Consider the following 16,820-nt stretch of genomic DNA (forward strand, 5'->3'; position numbering starts at 1 on the left):
AGAGTTCTAAATTTAAATATTCAGTGCCTTTGTTCTGCTACGCCGCCCATATCCCCAAGAGTACTCCAGTGACCCCTAGTGGATGAAAAAGAAACATGCACTGTGTGGGGTGATGAGGTCTGAGTTTGCAGACCCGTGCATTAACCTGTTCAAAACAGGTGCTGGCAATCATGAATTAAGAGAAAAGTCCAGAAGCAGAGCATTGTGTCCCTCCTGGAGAGGGTCATGTCGGGAGGTATGCATGTGCAAAAACCTGGGATTTTCATGTATGTGTGAAAGGGGAATAATTGGCTTGAAAATGGCAGTATATAGTAAAGTAATTGCCAATGGCACACGTAATCCATTTAATTTGGCTAAATGGTCCTGAGGATTATTTTAAGTGCCTGGGATGGTTATTTATGTAAAGTTAAAAGTGCCTTCTAATAATATACTAATTGTCATGAGAGCTTTGCCCATAGATCAGTTGTTCCCAAACTCAAGGTGTGTACACCCGGTGAGATCCTTGCTATGCCCGATTTTGACTATGTGATTTCCCTTGAACTCCCCCAGAGCCCAGATAGTGCAGATTTTGACTATCATTACCTACTATTTTGACTATACTTTGTACTAGATAGTACCATACCCTCCAACATGACCCGCCCCACTAGGTACAAAATGCTCTGTTTCTGGACTTCCCTCTTAATTTATTATTGCCATCACCTGTGAAGAAACAGCTTTCTTATCATTTAACTCGTTCAACACAGGTGATGGAAATCATACATTAAGACGGAAGTCCAGAAACAGAGCATTTTGTAACTAGTGGGGCGGGTCATGTTGGAGGGTCTGTAGTACACTAGATAATCAAGATTGACTTGCCTGCACAGTCTATCTAGCCTTACGATACCGACCCCACGGGAGTGTGCATCGTGATCGAATCGGTATCGCAAGCTGCCTAACACCTTGACATGTACACTAACTTTACATATACTGTAGATTGTAACAGGAAAAACAAAAAGCAGTTTCTGCTAAAATATATAGTAGGCACCACAAAATATTAAAACTCTAAATATACAGGTATCTGCTTTGGTGCAGTTAGGCATACTTTGTACAGATCTGAAAGTAGAACAATCCCTTTTACAGAGGGACTGTTACTGTGCTCCTTACACCTATCCTAGTGTTTCCCAAACATCGCCATTACAGTCCATGTTTTAAGGATATCCATGCTTGAGGCCAGATGGTTAAATTAAATTGACTGAGGTACTAATCAGTCCAGGTTTTAAGTATGTCCATGCTTGAGCACAGGTGATTTAATTAGTACATCAGTCAGTCTGATTTAACCATCTGGACTCAAGCATGAACAGCCTTAAAACCTGGACTGTAATATCTAAATTTGTGAAAACTCTGACCTATGCCATAAATCTCATAAATGCACGTGCATTGGTTTTAATGCTTAATTCAGTATTCTGTGATAGATAGATAGATGTGTGTGCCTCTCTTGTAATATCTCAGAGAAATAGATTGTTCTTGTTTCCTTACCTATTCTCCTGCATGTTATTTTGCAAAACAGAACTAAAAGCTTTGGCCAGCCTGCCATCCAAGAAGACTATGGGCATCTCTTCCGACATGGTGCTTTATGTCCGTCACATGGTGGAGAACTATGGAGAAGATTACAAGGTATGCCTGTGTACACAAGTATCAAGTCTGTTGTAGGCTGCTAAACAAGTCCTATCTGTGACAATATTGAGTGTACACTAATTTACTCAGAGATGTCGGTTTTCATTTAACAGTAATAAAAACAGCTGAGCATCCTCTCTTGTGGTGATTATGCACGGATTCCTGGAGAAATATTTGTAATATTTAGGATTTTTATTTTTTTTCTTCTACATTTCCCCCAAAAAGTACAAATGAATTAAAATGTTTGGTCCTTGATATTTTGACTGTGCACTAATAGAAGACTCTTAAGTAGGCATTCTGTTCCTCGGAACGCACATTTATCCCATTTATATGAAATATAAACAAAAGTGAGAAAAAGCTGCATACAAACGGGAACTCTCACCGCTGTGACCAAGTAAAGCATTTCTGAATCACATATTAAACCAAGGCATAAAACATTAGTATAAATATTCTGTGAGGTGGCCTTGCCCATTTGTGATCTTGTGTTTAGTATACATTTCCTTTTAGTTTAAGTTTAGTTAATACTTGTGTTGGGAAGATTCCCCTTTTAGAAATATTATCCAGAATTGGAATTATTCTACAAGTGTCTATACCAGGCAAAGCATTGTGTCCAGTATCAGAGTACTTTTGTTTGCTGCTTTGCTTGAATTGGTTTTACACCATTTTTATAAAACTGCATTCTCAAAAAAACACTCTGTTACCGGAGAGCGCTGAAATGCGCCAAAACACTGTTCACTGTTGCTGGCGGGAAAACCAGTGCATTGCTGGCTAATCACACATCTAAAGTAGAACTCTATTGTAAGCCATGAAGTGGTTTGGGGGGTGTATTTCCAAAGCAGTGGCTTTCATCTCAAAACCTACAGTGCCACTAATATGTGCAAAACACACACTTCAAATTTTAAATGTAAATCCTACTGAGCATTGCTTTGTAAAACATTACTCTACTAGAGTTGAGAGCGGGCTCTAGAGGGGACATGTTCTGAGAAGGAGCTTTTACAATGGTGCATTGGCATGTGCTAACTGTTTCCTTCCCTCTGCAGGCAATGGCACGAGATGATGAAAACTACTATCAGGACACGCCTAAGCAAATACAACGCAAGATCAACCTGTACAAACGACACCACCCTGATGAATACCAGGCTCTGATTACATCAACAACAAAACAATGACGTATTATACCTACAGTGTGATGGTTGCAGAAATTCAAACTGACTGTACTGGGGAGTGAGAGATCATGGGAGAGTATATTATACCTACATCATTATAGTCCTTTTACAGACAAAGCTCCACTCATACTAGAGCAGTGAGTATATGCACTCATTAAAGGATAAACTTGAAAAACCAAGTGGGTTTGGACAAGGCACATTCTGTCTCAGTGTGTACAGTAGACATGTTTTATCATTCGTTACAAGTTTTATATTTGTTTTTGTATCATTAAATAACCACATCTCCAAAGTAACATTTTTATTCTTTCAACAACATTTAAAAAAAAAACTGTTGGTCCTTCTATAAATAAACTATGTTTCAAGGAGTGAACAGGCAATGTTCCTAAAGTCAGAGGTTGAAGGTGGGTCCAGCCCTTTCTTCCGGTGTCCTCTGTAAATGTATCCCTTAAGTAAGAATTTGGCAACTGTTTGTGAGGCCTCTTGTGCTGGCTAAGTCCTTCCAGCTCCACCAGGAAGATGGTGAGCCGCCTCAAAGGATTAGGCACTCTTCTCTCTTTCCAGAGATGTTGGACAGTGGGTGCTGTGCTGATGCACCATTTCTTGTGGTTCTTTCAGCATGTGTAACCTTTCCTCCAGCAGGGATCTCACCGTATGTAACGTGGTGCTCTGGCCATACCCATCACACACAGCACTAGTCCCCAGCAGGGTCACCTCTCTCAGGCCTTGGATTCTGTGCAGCGAAAGCTCAGTGTAAATGTCAGAGATGCCAAGTGTGGATTTACAATCCTGAAAAGATATTAAACACTGGTCATATGCGGGCGCATATCTATATCTCTTTCTCTATCGTCCTAAGTGGATGCTGGGGTTCCTGAAAGGACCATGGGGAATAGCGGCTCCGCAGGAGACAGGGCACAAAAGTAAAGCTTTTACAGGTCAGGTGGTGTGTACTGGCTCCTCCCCCTATGACCCTCCTCCAGACTCCAGTTAGATTTTTGTGCCCGGCCGAGAAGGGTGCAATTCTAGGTGGCTCTCATAAAGAGCTGCTTAGAGAGTTTAGCTTAGGTTTTTTATTTTACAGTGATTCCTGCTGGCAACAGGATCACTGCAACGAGGGACAGAGGGGAGAAGAAGTGAACTCACCTGCGTGCAGGATGGATTGGCTTCTTGGCTACTGGACATGAAGCTCCAGAGGGACGATCACAGGTACAGCCTGGATGGTCACCGGAGCCACGCCGCCGGCCCCCTCACAGATGCTGAAGCAAGAAGAGGTCCAGAATCGGCGGCTGAAGACTCCTGCAGTCTTCTTAAGGTAGCGCACAGCACTGCAGCTGTGCGCCATTTTCCTCTCAGCACACTTCACACGGCAGTCACTGAGGGTGCAGGGCGCTGGGAGGGGGGCGCCCTGGGAGGCAAATGAAAACCTTTAAAAAGGCTAAAAATACCTCACATATAGCCCCAGAGGCTATATGGAGATATTTACCCCTGCCTAAATGTACTAAATAGCGGGAGACGAGCCCGCCGGAAAAGGGGCGGGGCCTATCTCCTCAGCACACGGCGCCATTTTCTGTCACAGCTCCGCTGGTCAGGAAGGCTCCCAGGTCTCTCCCCTGCACTGCACTACAGAAACAGGGTATAACAGAGAGGGGGGGCAAAATAAATGGCAATATATCAATATAAAAGCAGCTATAAGGGAGCACTTAATCATAAGGCTATCCCTGTCATATATAGCGTTTTTTGGTGTGTGCTGGCAGACTCTCCCTCTGTCTCCCCAAAGGGCTAGTGGGTCCTGTCTTCGTATAGAGCATTCCCTGTGTGTCTGCTGTGTGTCGGTACGTGTGTGTCGACATGTATGAGGACGTTATTGGTGTGGAGGCGGAGCAATTGCCAAATATGAGGATGTCACCTCCTAGGGGGTCGACACCAGAATGGATGCCTTTATTTGTGGAATTACGGGATAGCGTCAACTCGCTTAAGCAGTCGTTTGCCGACATGAGGCGGCCGGACACTCAATTAGTGCCTGTCCAGGCGCCTCAAACACCGTCAGGGGCTGTAAAACGCCCCTTGCCTCAGTCGGTCGACACAGACCCAGACACAGGCACTGATTCCGGTGGTGAAGGTGACGAATCAACCGTATTTTCCAGTAGGGCCACACGTTATATGATTTTGGCAATAAAGGAGATGTTACATTTAGCTGATACTACAGGTACCACTAAACAGGGTATTATGTGGGGTGTGAAAAAACTACCAGTAGTTTTTACCGAATCAGAAGAATTAAATGACGTGTGTGATGAAGCGTGGGGTGCCCCGATAAAAAACTGCTAATTTCAAAGAAGTTATTGGCTTTATACCCTTTCCCGCCAGAGGTTAGGGAGCGCTGGGAAACACCTCCTAGGGTGGACAAAGCGCTAACACGCTTATCAAAACAAGTGGCGTTACCCTCTCCTGAGACGGCCGCACTTAAAGATCCATCAGATAGGAGGATGGAAAATATCCAAAAAGGTATATACACACATGCAGGTGTTATACTACGACCAGCTATTGCGACTGCCTGGATGTGCAGTGCTGGGGTAGTTTGGTCAGAGTCCCTGATCGAAAATATTGATACCCTGGACGGGGACAATATTTTACTGTCGTTAGAACAAATAAAGGATGCATTTCTTTATATGCGTGATGCACAGAGAGATATCTGCACACTGGCATCACGGGTAAGTGCTATGTCCATTTCGGCCAGAAGAGCTTTATGGACACGACAGTGGACAGGCGATGCGTAGAGGAGTTATTTGGGGTCGGTCTATCGGATTTGGTGGCCACGGCTACGGCCGGGAAATCCACCTTTCTACCTCAAGTCACTCCCCAACAGAAAAAGGCACCGACTTTTCAACCGCAGCCCTTTCGTTCCTTTAAAAATAAGAGAGCAAAGGGCTATTCATATCTGCCACGAGGCAGAGGACGAGGAAAGAGACAGCAACAGGCAGCTCCTTCCCAGGAACAGAAGCCCTCCCCGGCTTCAACAAAAGCCTCAGCATGACGCTGGGGCTTCGCAAGCGGACTTGGGGGCGGTAGGCGGTCGTCTCAAGAATTACAGCGCGCAGTGGGCTCACTCGCAGGTAAATCCCTGGATCCTGCAGATAATATCTCAGGGGTACAGGTTGAAATTAGAGACAGAGCCACCTCGCCGTTTCCTGAAGTCTGCTTTACCAACGTCCCCCTCAGAAAGGGAGACGGTTTTGGAAGCCATTCACAAGCTGTATTCTCAGCAGGTGATAGTCAAGGTACCTCTTCTACAACAAGGGAAGGGGTATTATTCCACTCTTTTTGTGGTACCGAAGCCGGATGGCTCGGTAAGGCCTATTCTAAATCTGAAGTCCTTGAACCTGTACATAAAGAAGTTCAAGTTCAAGATGGAGTCACTCAGAGCAGTGATAGCGAACCTGGAAGAAGGGGACTTTATGGTATCCTTGGACATCAAGGATGCGTATCTCCACGTTCCAATTACCCCTCACACCAGGGGTACCTCAGGTTCGTTGTACAAAACTGTCACTATCAGTTTCAGACGCTGCCGTTTGGTTTGTCCACGGCACCTCGGGTCTTTACAAAGGTAATGGCCGAGATAATATTTCTTCTTCGAAGAAAAGGCGTATTAATTATCCCATACTTGGACGATCTCCTAATAAGGACAAGGTCCAGAGAACAGCTAGAGATGGGTTTAGCACTATCTCAAGAGGTGCTAAAGCAGCACGGATGGATTCTGAATATTCCAAAATCCCAATTAATGCCGACAACTCGTCTGCTGTTCCTGGGGATGATTCTGGACACAGTTCAGAAAAAGGTTTTTCTTCCCGAAGAAAAAGCCAAGGAGTTATCTGACCTGGTCAGGAACCTCCTAAAACCAGGAAAGGTGTCTGTACATCAATGCACAAGAGTCCTGGGAAAAAATGGTAGCTTCTTACGAAGCAATCCCTTTCGGCAGATTCCATGCAAAGGGATCTGTTGGACAAATGGTCAGGGTCGCATCTTCAGATGCACCTGAGGATAACCCTGTCGCCGAGGACAAGGGTATCCCTTCTGTGGTGGTTGCAGGAGGCTCATCTATTGGAGGGCCGCAGATTCGGCATGCAGGATTGGATCCTGGTGACCACGGATGCCAGCCTGAGAGGCTGGGGAGCAGTCACACAGGGAAGAAATTTCCAGGGAGTGTGGTCGAGCCTGAAAAAGTCTCTTCACATAAGCATTCTGGAACTAAGAGCAATCTACAATGCTCTAAGCCAGGCGGAACCTCTGCTTCAAGGAAGACCGGTGTTGATCCAGTCGGACAACATCACGGCAGTCGCCCATGTAAATAGACAGGGCGGCACAAGAAACAGGAGGGCAATGGCAGAAGCTGCCAGGATCCTTCGCTGGGCGGAGAATCACGTGATAGCACTGTCAGCAGTATTCATCCCGGGCGTGGACAACTGGGAAGCAGACTTCCTCAGCAGACACGACCTTCACCCGGGAGAGTGGGTACTTCATCCAGAAGTTTTCCACATGCTATTAAACCGTTGGGTAAAACCAATGGTGGACATGATGGCGTCTCGCCTCAACAAAACACTGGACAGGTATTGCGCCAGGTCAAGAGATCCGCAGGCAATAGCTGTGGACGCGTTGGTAACACCTTGGGTGTACCAGTCGGTATATGTGTTTCCTCCTCTGCCTCTCATACCAAAGGTATTGAGGATTATACGGCAAAGAGGAGTAAGACTAGTGGCTCCGGATTGGCCAAGAAGGACTTGGTACCCGGAACTTCAAGAGATGGTCACGGACGATCCGTGGCCTCTACTTCTGAGAAGGGACCTGCTTCAGCAGGGTCCTTGTCTTTTTCAAGACTTACCGCGGCTGCGTTTGACGGCATGGCGTTTGAATGCCAGATCCTAAAAGGAAAAGGCATTCCAGAAGAAGTCATTCCTACCTTGATAAAGGCAAGGAAGGAAGTCACCGCGAAGCATTATCGCCGTATTTGGCGAAAATATGTTGCGTGGTGCGAGCAGCGGAGTGCTCCGATGGAGGAATTTCAACTGGGTCGTTTTCCTACATTTCCTGCAATCAGGATTGTCTATGGGTCTCAAATTGGGATCTATTAAGGTTCAAATTTCGGCCCTATCAATATTCTTCCAAAAAGAATTGGCCTCAGTCCCTGAGGTCCAGATTTTTATCAAAGGAGTACTGCATATACAGCCTCCTGTGGTGCCTAAGGTGGCACCGTGGGATCTAAATGTAGTTTTAGATTTCCTCAAATCCAATTGGTTTGAACCACTAAAGAATGTGGATTTGAAATATCTCACATGAAAAGTGACTTTGTTACTGGCCCTGGCTTCGGCCGGGAGAGTATCTGAACTGGCGGCTTTGTTTTATAAAAGCCCTTATTTAATTTTCCATTCGACATAGGGCAGAGCTGCGGACGCGTCCGCATTTTCTCCCTAAGGTGGTATCAGCGTTTCACCTGAACCAGCCTATTGTAGTGCCTGCGGCTACGGACGACTTGAAGGACTCCAAGTTGTTGGACGTTGTCAGAGCCTTAAAAATATACATTTAAAGGACGGCTGGAGTCAGAATATCTGACTCGCTGTTTATACTGTATGCACCCAACAAGTTGGGTGCACCTGCTTCTAAGCAGTCGATTGCTCGTTGGATTTGTAACAAAATTCAACTTGTACATTCTGTGGCAGGCCTGCCACAGCCTAAATCTGTTAAGGCCCATTCCGCAAGGAAGGTGGGCTCATCTTGGGCGGCTGCCCGAGGGGTCTCGGCATTACAACTCTGCCGAGCAGCTACGTGGTCAGGGGAGAACACGTTTGTAAATTTTTACAAATTTGATACCCTGGCAAAGGAGGACCTGGAGTTCTCTCATTCGGTGCTGCAGAGTCATCCGCACTCTCCCGCCCGTTTGGGAGCTTTGGTATAATCCCCATGGTCCTTTCAGGAACCCCAGCATCCACTTAGGACGATAGAGAAAATAATTATTTACTTACCGATAATTCTATTTCTCGGAGTCCGTAGTGGATGCTGGGCGCCCATCCCAAGTGCGGATTATCTGCAATACTTGTACATAGTTATTGTTAACTAATTCGGGTTATTGTTTAGGAAGCCATCTTTCAGAGGCTCCTCTGTTATCATACTGTTAACTGGGTTTAGATCACAAGTTGTACGGTGTGATTGGTGTGGCTGGTATGAGTCTTACCCGGGATTCAAAATCCTCCCTTATTGTGTACGCTCGTCCGGGCACAGTACCTAACTGGAGTCTGGAGGAGGGTCATAGGGGGAGGAGCCAGTACACACCACCTGACCTGTAAAAGCTTTACTTTTGTGCCCTGTCTCCTGCGGAGCCGCTATTCCCCATGGTCCTTTCAGGAACCCCAGCATCCACTACGGACTCCGAGAAATAGAATTATCGGTAAGTAAATTCTTATTTTCTATTGATTATTGTTCAAAATAAAGATCCTAATAAAAAATGTATGTAGAAGGACATTGGAAGTAACTCACATTACAGATACATTGGATGAGAATATTACTAAAAATGCCATGTGTAATTAATGGCTTTCCTTCTCCGCAAAGGGGTGTTATATAAAAGATCTACATTATATTCAATATACAATCATTAGGTCAACCGCATATGTCCAACAGGTTGATACAAGTTTAAGGTTTTTTTTTCTAGGTGTCATTGTATGTTCCATCATCAGTGACCACAATCTGTAAACATACTGTATATCCTCAAATGATTGCTTCACTGGCCACGTCTACGGGCCTGTTACTATTTCCAATCGTAGTCAACGTGGACGTTCAATCAAGCAAAAGTTGAAAACTATGTGAAACCCCCTCCAAAAACTTGACAACCACGGTTATGTTGACTTTTTGTACCTATCAACCTTAAGCAGGTCGTCCATATGATGTCCACCAATTTACTGTCTGTCTATACATTGGCACCCCTGCAAAGTGTGACTTCTATCCATTTGTAGTTCTTTCTATAAAATTTGTGTTAATGACAACAAAGAACAGCACATTATGCTTCAGTTGTCCAAAGTGAAACACCAGAACTAGGAGTCATTGTAGCAGACATGCAAAACACTTATGCATTTTATTTTTTGGTTAAGGAAACTCCGTGGAGGTGATGTGACAGCTGCCCATACTAACACAGTAGTGCATGGATGCAGCAAGACTGCCTGTTTTGTAATAAGCCACTGGCCTCATAAGAATATCTTGTCCATGCGATTTTGGTTAAGGCTATAGACCTAACTAACAGTTTTCCAAATGCGGACATACAATAGATGGTTTACAACTTACTGTGTCCTTTCATTTTATGTGTGTGATGTATCAAGACGTAACCACATGTTCTATATCCGTCTGAGGGTCTAGTGATTCCTGAAGATGGCCACTCTTTTTAGAAATGTATACTTCTTCCTGACCCATGATTGTGTGATAGACATTACTACAAATGGGTTTACTGTGACGGGATGAGCCAGGAATATGTTCTATAGCATCAACCGTAGCTGGAGGACTCAATTCTGTTCAAAATGATTCTTATTAGTGTTTCTTTATCATTGTCTGTTGCCGTTTTGGTGGAGTTATGTAGTACTTCCACCATAGTACAAAACCACACAAGAGTCCAGGAAGATAATTTTTGTATCTCATGTCAAGTAATCTTAGAGACACTGTACTAGACCCTACAAGTCCTTGAGATGATTAGTATGCTTAACATGGTAGCTGAGGCTACAGTACACAAATGCAGGGGACTCTGGAGTTGTACTTTATTACTCTCTTTTTTTTTTTTATACAATAGTAATGTACTAGTTACCTGTTAGGTGAAGACCCAATGCAAGTCTCCCTCTGCCAGGGCCTCGGTATTTATTACACACAGTGGATGCTAAATATTGCACACATCTCAAGGCACACTAACAGTACAGGTTTTATCGATGTACATGCTTGAGCACAGGTAACTTAATTAGTCTGTTGTTTTGATTTAACCATCTGGATATCACTAAAACCTGCACTGGTATACCCCTTTTCCACCAAAGTCCTGGGTCTGACCTGGGATTTGGAACTCTGGGGCTGATGCATTAAACCTGGAGAAGTGATAAGTGCAATGTAATTACACACCAACCAGTCACCTCCTATAAATTTACATATTGGAGCTGATTGGCTGGTGTGTTATCACCTTGCACTTATCACTGTTATATAACTTCTCCAGGCTTACTGCTATACTTACTATATCTGCCCCACTGTTCCAAACCAGGTCAGACTCTGGACTTACCTCAAACCAACTGTAGCACAGACCCGGGATATTCCTGGGTTGGCGGCGTTCACACTGCACAAAGGTGCAGTAATTTTCATGGGACTCTGGGGCGTGGCCTCAGGCCAGTTAGGACACCCCCCCCTTCTTGATGCCGCTTTACATCACGCTGGGGGCGATCCCAGCACTCTGATAGCTGCCTCCTCTGTGCACCGATTGGACAGCGCATGCAGCATTCATTCACCTTTACCAGCACTAATGCTCAGTCTGCATAGTAGCACAAAACAGACTATCCCCCAACCACCCATGGGACACTGCAGTTTGCTGTAAACTGGGCCGGGTTGGATGACCCAGGGTACCCGTTTACACTGAGCCTTACCCGGGTCCTTCCTGGGAAAAACTCTGCTAGCTAGCAGGATTGGATTCCTGGGTCACTGGACCGGGGTTGAGCCATTTTCACTGACAAAAATCCCAGGTTCACGTGTAATAACCTGGGATTTTTAATTCCGTGGAAAAGGGATATTAATGTGCCTTAAGGACCAAGGCTGGGAATGCCTGATCTAGACCATCCATCCACTTACACATGGTCAGCTGGAATTTCTGCCCAATCAGCTTAGTCACTTGCCCCACTATAGAGGTTACATCCAATGTACAGTTGTGCTCATAAGTTTACATACCCTAGCAGAATTTGTGATTTTCTGGTCATTTGTCAGAGAATATGAATGATAACTCACAAACTTTTCTTTCACTCATGGTTAGTGGTTGGGTGATGCCGTTTATTGTCAAACAACTGTGTTTACTCTTTTTAAATCATAATGACAACAGAAACTACCCAAATTACCCTAATCAAAAGTTTACATACCCCAGTTCTTAATACTGTGTATTGCCCCCTTTAACATCAATGACAGCTTGAAGTCTTTTGTGGTAGTTGTGGATGAGGCTCTTTATTTTCTCAGATGGTAAAGCTGCCCATTCTTGGCAAAAAGCCTCCAGTTCCTGTAAATTCTTGGGCTGTCTTGCATGAACTGCACGTTTGAGATCTCCCCAGAGTGGCTCAATGATATTGAGGTCAGGAGACTGAGATGGCCACTCCAGAACCTTCACTTTATTCTGCTGTAGCCAATGACAGGTCGACTTGGCCTTGTGTTTTGGATCATTGTCATGTTGGAACGTCCAAGTACGTCCCATGCGCAGCTTCTGGGCTGATGAGTGCAAATTCTCCTCCAGTATTTTCTGATAACATGCTGCATTCATCTTGCCATCACTTTTGACCAAGTTTCCAGTGCCTTTGTAGCTCACACATCCCCGAAACATAATCGATCCACCTCCGTGTTTCACAGTAGGAATGGTGTAACTTTCATCATAGGCCTTGTTGACTCCTCTACAAATGTAACGTTTATGGTTGTGGCCAAAAAGTTCAATTTTGGTCTCATCACTCCAAATGACTTTGTTCCAGAAGTTTTGAGGCTTGTCTCTGTGCTGTTTGGAGTATTGTAAGCGGGATGCTTTGTGGCATTTGCGTAGTTTTGGCTTTCTTCTGGCGACTCGACCATGCAGCCCATTTTTCTTCAAATGCCTCCTTTTCTCTGACGTCCTAAGTGGATGCTGGGGACTCCGTCAGGACCATGGGGAATAGCGGCTCCGCAGGAGACAGGGCACAAAAGTAAAAGCTTTAGGATCAGGTGGTGTGCACTGGCTCCTCCCCCTATGACCCTCCTCCAAGCCTCAGTTAGATTTTTGTGCCCGGCCGAGAAGGGTGCAATCTAGGTGGCTCTCCTAAAGAGCTGCTTAGAGTAAAAGTTTGTTAGGTTTTTTATTTTCAGTGAGTCCTGCTGGCAACAGGCTCACTGCTACGAGGGACTTAGGGGAGAGAAGTGAACTCACCTGCGTGCAGGATGGATTGGCTTCTTAGGCTACTGGACACCATTAGCTCCAGAGGGAGTCGGAACACAGGTCTCACCCTGGGGTTCGTCCCGGAGCCGCGCCGCCGACCCCCCTTGCAGATGCCAAAAAGTGAAGGTCCAGAAACGGCGGCAGAAGACTCTTCAGTCTTCATAAGGTAGCGCACAGCACTGCAGCTGTGCGCCATTGTTGTCAGCACACTTCATAGCAGCGGTCACTGAGGGTGCAGGGCGCTGGGGGGGGGGGGCGCCCTGGGCAGCAATGATAGTACCTTATTCTGGCTAAAAATACATCACATATAGCCCCTGGGGGCTATATGGATGTATTTAACCCCTGCCAGGTCTCAGAAAAACGGGAGAAGAAGCTCGCCGAAAAGGGGGCGGGGCCTATTCTCCTCAGCACACAGCGCCATTTTCCCTCACAGAAATGCTGGTGGGAAGGCTCCCAGGCTCTCCCCTGCACTGCACTACAGAAACAGGGTTAAAACAGAGAGGGGGGGCACTTATTTGGCGATATGTATATATATATATATATATATATATATATATATATATATATATATATTAAAATGCTATAAGGGAAAAACACTTATATAAAGGTTGTCCCTGTATAATTATAGCGTTTTTGGTGTGTGCTGGCAAACTCTCCCTCTGTCTCCCCAAAGGGCTAGTGGGGTCCTGTCCTCTATCAGAGCATTCCCTGTGTGTGTGCTGTGTGTCGGTACGTGTGTGGCGACATGTATGAGGACGATGTTGGTGAGGAGGCGGAGCAATTGCCTGAAATGGTGATGTCACTCTCTAGGGAGTCGACACCGGAATGGATGGCTTATTTAAGGAATTACGTGATAATGTCAACACGCTGCAAGGTCGGTTGACGACATGAGACGGCCGGCAAACAAATTAGTACCTGTCCAGGCGTCTCAAACACCGTCAGGGGCTGTAAAACGCTCATTTACCTCAGTCGGTCGACACGGACACTGACTCCAGTGTCGACGGTGAAGAAACAAACGTATTTTCCTTTAGGGCCACACGTTACATGTTAAGGGCAATGAAGGAGGTGTTACATATTTCTGATACTACAAGTACCACAAGAAGGGTATTATGTGGGGTGTGAAAAAACTACCTGTAGTTTTTCCTGAATCAGATAAATTAAATGAAGTGTGTGATGATGCGTGGGTTTCCCCCGATAGAAAATTATTGGCGGTATACCCTTTCCCGCCAGAAGTTAGGGCGCGTTGGGAAACACCCTTTAGGGTGGATAAGGCGCTCACACGCTTATCAAAACAAGTGGCGGTACCGTCTCCAGATAGGGCCGCCCTCAAGGAGCCAGCTGAGAGGCTGGAAAATATCCTAAAAAGGTATATACACACATACTGGTGTTATACTGCGACCAGCGATCGCCTCAGCCTGGATGTGCAGCGCTGGGGTGGCTTGGTCGGATTCCCTGACTGAAAATATTGATACCCTTGACAGGGACAGTATTTTATTGACTATAGAGCATTTAAAGGATGCATTTCTATATATGCGAGATGCACAGAGGGATATTTGCACTCTGGCATCAAGAGTAAGTGCGATGTCCATATCTGCCAGAAGAGGTTTATGGACACGACAGTGGTCAGGTGATGCAGATTCCAAACGGCACATGGAAGTATTGCCGTATAAAGGGGAGGAGTTATTTGGGGTCGGTCCATCGGACCTGGTGGCCTCGGCAACAGCTGGAAAATCCACCTTTTTTACCCCAAATCACATCTCAGCAGAAAAAGACACCGTCTTTTCAGCCTCAGTCCTTTCGTCCCCATAAGGGCAAGCGGGCAAAAGGCCAGTCATATCTGCCCAGGGATAGAGGAAAGGGAAGAAGACTGCAGCAGGCAGCCCATTCCCAGGAACAGAAGCCCTCCACAGCTTCTGCCAAGTCCTCAGCATGACGCTGGGGCCGTACAAGCGGACTCAAGTGCGGTGGGGGGTCGTCTCAAGAGTTTCAGCGCGTAGTGGGCTCACTCGCAAGTGGACCCCTGGATCCTACAAGTAGTATCCCAGGGGTACAGACTGGAAATTCGAGACGTCTCCCCCTCGCAGGCTCCTGATGTCTGCTTTACCAACGTCTTCCTCCGACAGGGAGGCAGTATTGGAAACAATTCACAAGCTGTATTCCCAGCAGGTGATAATCAAAGTACCCCTCCTACAACAAGGAAAGGGGTATTATTCCACACTATATTGTGGTACTGAAGCCAGACGGCTCGGTGAGACCTATTCTAAATGGGAAATCTTTGAACACTTACATACAAAGGTTCAAATCAAGATGGAGTCACTCAGAGCAGTGATAGCGAACCAGGAAGAAGGGGACTATATGGTGTCCTTGGACATCAAGGAGGCTTACCTCCATGTCCCAAATTGCCCTTCTCACCAAGGGTACCTCAGGTTCGTGGTACGGAACTGTCACTATCAGTTTCAGACGCTGCCGTTTGGATTGTCCACGGCACCCCGGGTCTTTACCAAAGTAATGGCCGAAATGATGATTCTTCTTCAAAGAAAAGGCGTCTTAATTATCCCTTACTTGGACGATCTCCTGATAAGGGCAAGGTCCAGAGAACAGTTAGAAGTCGGAGTAGCACTATCTCAAGTAGTTCTACGACAGCACGGGTGGATTCTAAATATCCAAAATCGCAGCCGTTTCCGACGACACGTCTGCTGTTCCTAGGGATGGTTCTGGACACAGTCCAGAAAAAGGTGTTTCTCCCGGAGGAGAGAGCCAGGGAGTTATCCGAGCTAGTCAGGAACCTCCTAAAACCAGGAAAAGTGTCAGTGCATCATTGCACAAGAGTCCTGGGAAAAATGGTGGCTTATTACGAAGCGATTCCATTCGGCAGATTCCACGCAAGAACTTTTCAGTGGGATCTGCTGGACAAATGGTCCGGATCGCATTTTCAGATGCATCAGCGGATAACCCTATCTCCAAGGACAAGGGTGTCTCTCCTGTGGTGGTTACAGAGTGCTCATCTTCTAGAGGGCCGCAGATTCTGCATTCAGGATTGGATGCTGGTGACCACGGAGGCCAGCCTGAGAGGCTGGGGAGCAGTCACACAGGGAAAAAATTTCCAGGGAGTGTGATCAAGTCTGGAGATTTTTCTCCACATAAATATACTGGAGCTAAGGGCAATTTACAATGCTCTAAGCTTAGCAAGACCTCTGCTTCAAGGTCAGCCGGTATTGATCCAGTGGGATAACATCACGGCAGTCGCCCACGTAAACAGACAGGGCGGCACAAGAAGCAGGAGGGCAATGGCAGAAACTGCAAGGATTTTTCGCTGGGCGGAAAATCATGTGATAGCACTGTCAGCAGTGTTCATTCCGGGAGTGGACAACTGGGAAGCAGACTTCCTCAGCAGGCACAACCTCCACCCGGGAGAGTGGGGACTTCATCGGGAAGTCTTCCACATGATTGTGAACCGTTGGAAAAGACCAAAGGTGGACATGATGGCATCCCGCCTGAACAAAAAACTGGACAAGTATTGCGCCAGGTCAAAAGACCCTCAGGCAATAGCTGTGGACGTTCTGGTAACACCGTGGATGTACCAGTCGGTGTATGTCTTCCCTCCTCTGCTTCTCATACCCAAGGTATTGAGAATTATAAGACGTAGAGGAGTAAGAACTATACTCGTGGCTCCGGATTGGCCAAGAAGGACTTGGTACCCGGAACTTCAAGAGATGCTCACAGAGGACTCATGGCCTCTGCCGCTAAGAAGGGACTTGCTTCAGCAAGTACCATGTCTGTTCCAAGACTTACCGCGGCTGCGTTTGACGGCATGGCGGTTGAACGCCGGATCCTAAGGGAAAAAG

General features: G+C 46.1%; 2 protein-coding genes across 2 annotated transcripts in view; one reads left to right on the top strand and one right to left on the bottom strand.

Annotated features, from left to right (window-relative positions):
* The window catches only part of NOP16 (NOP16 nucleolar protein), a 17,235-nt gene extending 14,123 nt beyond the window's left edge, over window positions 1-3,112 (top strand). The window contains exons 4-5 of the mRNA XM_063927996.1: window positions 1,547-1,653; window positions 2,694-3,112. Coding sequence (XP_063784066.1) covers window positions 1,547-1,653; window positions 2,694-2,822 — 236 coding nt within the window. The 3' untranslated portion in view covers window positions 2,823-3,112. The remainder of the gene's footprint in view (window positions 1-1,546; window positions 1,654-2,693) is intronic.
* Window positions 3,103-16,820, bottom strand: part of ARL10 (ADP ribosylation factor like GTPase 10) — a 36,849-nt gene continuing 23,131 nt past the window's right edge. The window contains exon 4 of the mRNA XM_063927995.1: window positions 3,103-3,605. Coding sequence (XP_063784065.1) covers window positions 3,357-3,605 — 249 coding nt within the window. The 3' untranslated portion in view covers window positions 3,103-3,356. The remainder of the gene's footprint in view (window positions 3,606-16,820) is intronic.

The sequence above is a fragment of the Pseudophryne corroboree genome, chromosome 6, assembly GCF_028390025.1.
Source record: "Pseudophryne corroboree isolate aPseCor3 chromosome 6, aPseCor3.hap2, whole genome shotgun sequence".
NCBI lineage: Eukaryota > Metazoa > Chordata > Amphibia > Anura > Myobatrachidae > Pseudophryne > Pseudophryne corroboree.